This window comes from Neurospora hispaniola, assembly GCF_033458365.1.
Source record: "Neurospora hispaniola strain FGSC 10403 chromosome Unknown B0T23scaffold_5, whole genome shotgun sequence".
NCBI lineage: Eukaryota > Fungi > Ascomycota > Sordariomycetes > Sordariales > Sordariaceae > Neurospora > Neurospora hispaniola.
This window is the reverse complement of record NW_026944410.1, coordinates 206,020-214,242: the sequence shown is the minus strand read 5'-3', so window position 1 is coordinate 214,242 and position 8,223 is coordinate 206,020. Positions and strand designations below refer to the sequence as shown.

Here is an 8,223-nt window from a genome sequence, read left to right as displayed (position 1 = left end):
CAACTTCCCAACTCGTCTCGTGTTCCGACAACCCGTTTCGTTTTCCCCCGTTTCCATTTCCAGGATTTGCTTCCCAAACTGGCATCCGACCATCCGACAAACCGCCCAGGATGGGGCATGCTTGGCTCGACTCCCTCTCGGAGGACTGGCCCTCCCAGCCTGGCTCTCTAGCCTCGGACGCGTCCCAGTTTGCAAAGAAGCTGGACAGCCATCAGCGGTCACAGTCGCAGTCGCAGTCGCAGTCGCAATCCCAATCTCGACCCGCCACCGCTCACAGTCGCAATTTATCCCAAGCAGACTCCGCGACTTCCCAAAGCAGGAAAAAACCTCCAAAGACCCCTCCGAGCCGAATCCCTAGACCGAATTCGAGTCGAACGAGTGCCAACAACAGCATCCTACCCGATGATCGCCGCAACAGCAACACCGCTTCCAACCCTGCATCGCGCCGTGGCTCGACCAAGTCCCTCGGCGATAGAGTTCGCGACCGCCAACGAGCCATTGACGCCCGAAGTCGCACCGCCTCCGTAGCCGAATCCGTCCAGTCTGCCGGCTCCGTCATCCACAACACTGTTAATCGCAAGGAAGTGAATGGCTCGCCAGGGAGGAAACAGGATACTCCAGAGTGGAAGAGACGTTTGGTATACCGAGAGCTTGATTATGGCGAAGCACCCGACTTGTTTACTTCGGCTGGTGCAATCCTCGAATCCATCTTCAAGCCACCACCACCACCACCACCACCTCCTCCAGCTGCGTCGAACATGAATGCGGCGGACACCCATACGAATGCGGATACGCGAAACGGCCGAGGTTTCGAATCCCAGTACGAGTCGCAAGCCGAATCCCATGTCGAAATTACGTTGCCTTCGAGCCCGCCCTTTCTGGGCAGAGAACGGGACCCTTCAACCGTCGAGATACATGTGGATGAGTCTTTCCAATCGCTTCCCCCAATACCTAAGGAGCAAGAGGAGGAAGTCGAAGAGGAACAACAAGAGCAACAACGGCGCACAATACCAGAAATACGGTACCGACGGGCTACCGATTCCACTGACCCCAGTCAAGGATCCGAGTCCAGTTTCCGCGCCTCTACTAGCCAGCAACAGACCTACCCCAAGGTCCGGTCAGGCACACCATCCACCTCCGCCTCGTCCCATCTTGGAAACCTCAGCGCTGGATCGCGTCAGGCAAGCGGCCAGAGCGTCTTGCGCCATGAGGATTTCAGCCCGATCCTACTCACTATGCACGACGAGGGCGAGGGCAACTCGAGTTTTGTGCCGGATATTTCCCCAGACGAGCTCCGATACCGCCTTGAAACTCTTAGAAAGAATCAGTTGCGCATGGCCCGTTCTGGCAAGAGCGATTCCGGAGGTAGTGTCTCGGGGAAGAGCGAGTCTGGAAAGAGCGAGGCTGAGGCTGCCGAGACGGGTGGTTCGTCAAGAAGCGACAACAAGGCAGGCGACACTAGCAACACCTCCAAGGACTACGAAAAGCTGGGAAGCTACATCAACGTCAGAAGAGGTGGCCGATCTGCCGACGGATCATTCCAGAACCACATGTTGAGCTCAGCATTGAACGATATCTCGGATCTCAATCCAGAGGAGTCTCTTCAAGCTAGCACCCCCAAGCGCTTTCCCTCGGTCAAGATCGAGAACTGGGATGACTACGAGCACGTTCCTGCACAGGTCTCTGGCCACATCTCCGACGAAATTTCTCCCCGCACCAGACCTGCAGTTCCCCGAATCCCTAATCTCAGCGTATCCACGAAGCGCGTACCATCTTCACAGCAAGGGGCCGGCAGCCCTTTGAAGCTCTTCCAGCCCTACGATACCTTTACCAGCGAGATTCTGCAAAGACGACTCAGTCAATATCACGACGACACCCCGGGTGAACAGGCTTCTTCTGGACAGCAAACTGGAGATGAGTCTCCAGTACACGTTTCCTACATGGACTCTGGAGGCTATTTATCACCACCCAAGACCCACACGCGTCGAGGACAGGAGACGGGTCAACGCAAGGCCTCGGTTGCAGTCAACCAATTTGGAGCTGGGGTCTTGGATGGATACGAGTTTCAGGACGATTTCTCGTACCAGTCGGTTGGCGCATCCGGCATTGAGGGTGACAAGGAAAACCAGGGTCCAAATGACGATTCTCAGCCAGAACCCCGGATCCCTGTCGTCGACTTCAGCCGTCCTTCTTCGCGCTCTGAAGCCGACGCCGGCGACGACGCTGATGCGAGCAACTCTTCGGTGCGTAGGAAGCGCCAAAAGCCCGCTGACTCGGGTTCATCGAAGCGACATTCTAGGATGGGGTCAAGCATGGCGCATAAGAAACGTCATGCTTTCACCCATATCCCCGCTACGTTTGCAACGCCAAGCAAGCGACGATCAGACCCAGCCCCCGAGTTCAAGCGGCCGCGCACTTCTCCGTCAAAGGATCCGACCCCTAAACGACGTAGGACTCTGCATGAGTCGGACATCGAATTTGGACTGCAAGATATCTCTCCCTCTCCGGAAACGCAGTCCATGAAGCTGTCGTACCAACAGATACAGGCTGCTATCGAGAAGCGGCGCAAAGAAGTACACGCTGAAAAACATCGCGAACAGGTTGAGCCTGGTACGCCCTCGGGCAAAGATGTGCCGAGACCACGCACGCCGACACCTCTCCAGAGATCGTCTCTTCAGAAGGACGGAAAGAAGGGAAGGCCGCCTTTAACGGAGCTCATCACAAAGCCATCCAGTCGTCCTACTAGGCCGTCATCCAAGGCGTCTTCTAAGGGCCGCACGCCCAAGAAACATGGCGGACCAGGGTCGGCAATGAACACCGACCGCAAACCTTCCATCAAAACCGAGGATTTCCTCATCGAAGCCAACAAGATCATGGCCATGATTCGCAAGAATGCCGCCAGCGGTCTAACTAGTGTTGAGGAGTCGGATGAGTATGATTCTCGCCATGATGCAGATGGGGAAAGCTCCTATGAGGAGTCCACTCAGGAATCGTTCCTGCGTCCGCCCAGCCGCGAGGGACGCCCGCCTTTGACGCGCAGACCAACCAAGCAGGAAGATCCCGTCCTTGCAGAGCGTCTCAAACAGTATGAGGAAGCAAGCGATATGGGCGACATCATGGGCTCGTCTCTGCGTTCGGCTGCCCTGCACCGGCAAGGCTTTGGTACTGTACGGCAGGATGAAAAGCATCATGCAGGCAAGAAGGGTGGACCTGTGTTGCCCAACTTTAGGGAAGACGGTGTCATCAGCGACCCGCCAAACATTCGCATCTCCTGGAACCCAGCGCTCAAGACCAAGCTGTCGCATGAAAACGTTGAGGATGGAAGGCATACCCAGTCCGAGTCTGATAACTACACGGGACGGTCATCTCACACCACCTCGTCCAAGGGCTCCGATAGTAGAAAGACGATTGCGCCGGAAAGTGTACTGCATCTTATTCCAGACCGAGTCGGCAACATGGTGCTGGACAGGGAAAGAAATGTGTGGGTCAGGAAGCGTCCATCTAACGGGTTCATGGGCAGCAGACAAAATAGTTTCATTGCCTCGGAGGTGAGCGAAGATGACCCGTTCGCTGACATTCCCGATCTCACCGTGGACATCACGGAGGAATTGGAAAAGTTGCGGCTCACGACCAACCAGCGGGGGCAGGAGCACGAGCACGAGCAGGATGATGTCGACCTGGACCAAGCATCGGATGTCGCGGCACCTTTTGGCGATGACGATTTCCTTAACTCGGAACCGCAGTGGCAGCCAACCGGGAGTCGCAAAGACTCTGACACGTCGAACCCTGGCAAGAAAAACAAGCCAGCCAGAACTGACGAACAGCGCGACGCAAAGCCCTCGTTGCAGTCACCAACCACGGCGGCGGGCACAGGTACAAGCAGCACAGGAGTCGATGTCGAACATGAAATTGGGATATACGAGGACCGAGTAAGCAACATCCCACAAGCAGCCCGGCCCAGACGTCTCACGATCAGTTTCTCATCACCTATTGCGTCTATTATCCAGGACATCCAGGAAGTAGCAGACGACGTTGACTCCGATGCCGACGCCCCGAGCGCGCTAGGACTAACAACAGGTGGGGAGGGCAACAACAAGCAGCAGCAGCGCAAGCGTAGCCTGCCACCTCTGCCGCCCAGAGGTTACACCAAACAGCAACAACAGCAGCACCCGCAACCCCGAGGCCGCGGAGCCGTCTCCAAGCTCAGGAACGACGTTGTGTCTGGTTCAGCGTCTAGGTCACGCAGCCGTTCACGAGGTCCGCCGCGTCACTTGTCCGTCAAAGGCCAGACGTACATGGCAAGACCTGTTTCACGGATTGACGAGCATGATGAAGAATCCAGTAATGCTAATAAGAACAGCTTCCCATTTCATGGTCATGGCCAGCCGCCGTTATTATCGCCACAACCTCAGGGTATGGAACTCAGCATCGTTGCTGCTGATACATCAATGGTCAACCAAGACGACCACGAAGCCCAACAACACAACAGCATTTCCTTCCTGGTGGCAACACCCGCTCACCATCTACGACCATGCTCCATGTCCGGCGCTGACCCGGCTCACATCATCGGCCAGTATGTCGGCACCTTCTCTCTCAGCCCCCTATCGGACTTCACCATCCACCCTCCCGACGAGTCGTCATTGGCTCTTGAAGCAAGTTACGTTATTGGCAACCACCACCTCGTCACCGGCGACCACCACTCCCGTGGCCGCTCTATGTCCATGTCTACCCGTGACCTCGTCGCCAAGCTCACCGAAGTCGAGCCCTTTGAGCCCTACTGGGAAGATATGCGCAACCTCTGCCTTGCGCACAAGCGTTTGGAATCCCTGCATGCTCTCGATGAGTTCTGTGGCCGTCTCGAATCCCTAGACGCCAGCCACAACGAGATTAGGAACCTCACCGGCGCTCCGTCCACTACTCGCTTCCTCAAGATGACCAACAATCAGCTGTCAAGCCTGACGGCGTGGGGACACTTGACCAACCTGCAGTATGTGGATATCTCCAACAACCGATTGACGAGCCTGAATCCGTTCAAGCAGTTGGTGCATCTGAGGGAGTTGAGGGTGGACAATAACCGTTTGGAGAGCTTGGAGGGGATCAAGTTTCATGATGGGTTGCAGGTGTTGAGGGCGCGAGGGAATTGCATTGAGGAGGTGGACTTTGATGGGGCGAGGCTGGTGCATCTTACCGAGTTGGACTTGAGGGGTAACAAGATTAAGAGGGTGGTGAACCTAGACCAGCTCCCGGTTTTGAGCTCGCTTAACCTCGAAGGGAACCAGATTGACGTGTTTGAGGTTGGCTCGCCGGCCGCACTTACCTCTGGTTCCTCTCCCGTTTCTGATCACGGTCAGGCCGTTAGTCCGTTGAGGTACCTTCATCTCAACGATAACTGTCTGAGCCATCTGTCCATCCACCACCTCCCCCATCTACGACTCCTCCATGCCGACCGTAACCGCCTCGTCCGCATCCACGGCTTCTCCCGTGCTCGCCACCTCGACTCGCTCTCCCTCCGCGAGCAGCAAGGTCCCGAACCTCTCGACCTCGATCACCTCCTCTCTCGGGCCTACGAAGTCCGCAAACTATTTTTGTCTGGCAACTACCTAGGCAGCACCACCAACCCCAAGGGCGTTGAAGAGAGTGGTTTCAACCCTCCCATCGATCTGCTCAACCTGCAACTCCTCGAACTAGCCAACTGCGGCCTGACCAAATTACCCGTGGACGTCGGACAGATGATGCCCAACCTGAGGGTTCTCAACCTCAACATGAATGCGCTTGAGGATCTGTCGCCATTGAGACATGTACCGCGGTTAAAGCGGCTGTTCATCTCCGGGAACCGAATTAGGGATTTAAGTTCGCTAGTTGACGTCCTTGCCAACTTTTCCTGCCTCACAGCTGTTGATTTGCGAGGGAACGGACTAGTAATGGGGTTTTACTCACCTGTTCAGGAACTCTGCAAAGGCAACACTAGCCTCGGCGGCAAGCAGGACAAACCCACCACCAACGCAGACGAGGATGCACGGAAGGGACAGGAAGAAGCAGATGGTGGTGGCCAGGAGCAGGAAGAAAACCACGAGAATAAAGACCAGTGGACTCTCCCCTCGCAAACGCTCGCTTCCGATAAAGCGTACGCGTCGAGACTTGATCTGCAGACCAAGATGCGGCGTAGGGTCTATGATCATTTACTGGCTGAGAAGTGTACAAGGCTGAAGAAAGTGGATGGTCTCCCGTTTGATCGCGATCATGTCCTTTCTCTCAGGGACGAAGTCTGGAAAGCGTTGGTTGCTCGCGGGGTGTTTACAGTTCCGGGCCAGAGTCACGGTCAGAGTCACGGTCAGCAGACTCCAGCGGGCGCGAATGCGATTGCGGCTCCTGTTCCGGGTAGTGCTGCTGCCCCTGCCTTTGCCCTTGCTCCTGGGAATGACTTGGTGGGAGGCGGTGGAGTCCCGAATGTTCGAGGCGTACCTGGCCTCCCTACAGGTGCTTCCAGCTTTGGGTCAGCTGTAGGTTTTGGATTCGGTAGTCCTACAACAGTGGTGGGTAGTGATGCTGAAGGGCCGGGACACCTTCAAAGTCACGGTGTTGGTGGGAGGAGGCAGAGCATGAGTATGAGCATAAACATGAACATGAGTCCTGTGGCTGGACGCGTCCCAGTCAACGGGCAGGGTCAGTCTCAGTCTCAGTCTCCGTACCAACAGCAGCAGCAGATGACGCAAAATGGAAGTCCGTCGAATGTAAGAGGTCGTGGAGTTAATGGAGTTAATGGACGGCGGAATGGCGGGGTGTTAAGAGAGGTGGACATGAACGCTAATGGCGGGATGGGTGGTGTGAGCGGTGGTGGTGGTGGTTATGGAATGAATGGGTGTCCTCCGAATCAAAATCTCATGGGACAAATGGGACAGAGAGAGACACAGGGCCAGAGCCAGAGAAGTGAAAGGGAAATGGAAGAGAGGCTCAGACAGATGCAGAGAGAGAGGGAGGAGAGGTGGTTGGCTGGTTGAGGAGTAAGTGGAGAGTTTCCTGCTGGGTGGAATGGTGAAGCTGCACTGTTCGGTTTCGCTTTCTATGAGGGGGGTTTCTGGCTGCTATCGCTGGTTTCTTTTGTCGAATGTCGAATGTTGATTGATGACTGGATGGATAAATGGATGGATGCATGAAATGTTTGTCATGAACTGTCATGATTACGAAAAGTTTTTCTCTTTTTCTTTCTTCTTCTCCTTCTCCTTTTTTTTTTTTTTTTTTTTTTTTTTTTTTTTTTGCTGGGTTGGCTGGCTCTGTTCTTTCTATTATGGTTTTCTTTTCAACAAGCAAGGAGTTATGATGACGCGTGCATAGCAACGGTTTGTTTTCTGGTATGGTTTACGGTGTATGGATTCTTGTTTTTTTTTTTTTCTTATTGTTTTCCTTCTCATTGTTTTCCTTCTCAATGTTTCTTGTTCTTGTAGTATGGGATCAAGTTTATGGCTATATAGATAGTCGGTAAAGGGCGCTTCATGACAAGCATAGCATGGCATGGCATGGTTATGATTCTAGGGTATCGTGTGTACTAGAACTAGGGAACGAAAAATAGGTGGGAAGGGGTGAGGGTGTTTAGAGAAAGAAGGAGAGAGAGAAGGAGAGAGAGAATGGCTCAATGAAATGAATTGAGAAGTGGAATGAAATGATTCTTCTCCTTGTCTTCTTGGAAACAAGGTTTGCTTTCCGTGCATGTTGGATGTGAGACCGTTGTTCGCCTGGCTATAGTAACAGTAACAGTAACAGTAACAGTAACAGTAACAATACCTACCTCACTCACCCCACCACGTCAAACACTTTCAAGTACACATTCAAGTACACTTGTCACAGCTCCAGTCGTCGCCATCGAGTAACACCCTACTTTAACTAATGAACAAAGTCCCTGGACCATTCTCATTCGAAAAGAACGGACGGTACAACCACAGACATTAACAACTACTTATCCCAGCTTCTCAGCTCCTCTCCTCAGCTTCAGACGAATCTCGTCTATATGAATGACTCTTTATCCTCACCATCAATTTCTTGAATAGGTAGTTTTTTTGCCATCTAGTCCCAGCGTACCTACATTCAAGGTACCAAAGTAGGTACCAACTTACCAACGCCCAACTTACTTACCAAAAGTTCCAACGTACGAAACAATCAATCAATCAATCAGCTTCTTCACTCTCACACATTTATCAGGTGAGTGAGTGAGTGAGTGAGTGAGTTTGT

General features: G+C 53.7%; 1 protein-coding gene across 1 annotated transcript; it reads left to right on the top strand.

The window, feature by feature from the left end:
* B0T23DRAFT_413031 (uncharacterized protein) lies at positions 1 to 7,180 on the top strand. The gene is made up of 4 exons (XM_062839504.1): positions 1 to 3,458; positions 3,495 to 4,077; positions 4,231 to 6,378; positions 6,478 to 7,180. The coding sequence occupies exons 1-4, from the start codon at positions 111 to 113 to the stop codon at positions 6,996 to 6,998; spliced, it is 6,600 nt and encodes a 2,199-aa protein (XP_062691383.1). The 5' UTR covers positions 1 to 110; the 3' UTR covers positions 6,999 to 7,180.
* Positions 7,181 to 8,223: the final 1,043 nt, after the last annotated feature.

Excerpts from the sequence above, each read along its gene's own strand:
- B0T23DRAFT_413031 (XM_062839504.1), top strand. The coding sequence starts at position 111 with ATGGGGCATGCTTGGCTCGACTCCCTCTCGGAGGACTGGCCCTCCCAG. Across the intron at positions 3,459-3,494 it reads CAGACCGAGTCGGCAACATG|CGTCCATCTAACGGGTTCAT; the intron begins GTGCTGGACAGG and ends TGGGTCAGGAAG. Across the intron at positions 4,078-4,230 it reads CGCGCTAGGACTAACAACAG|CGTCTAGGTCACGCAGCCGT; the intron begins GTGGGGAGGGCA and ends TGTCTGGTTCAG.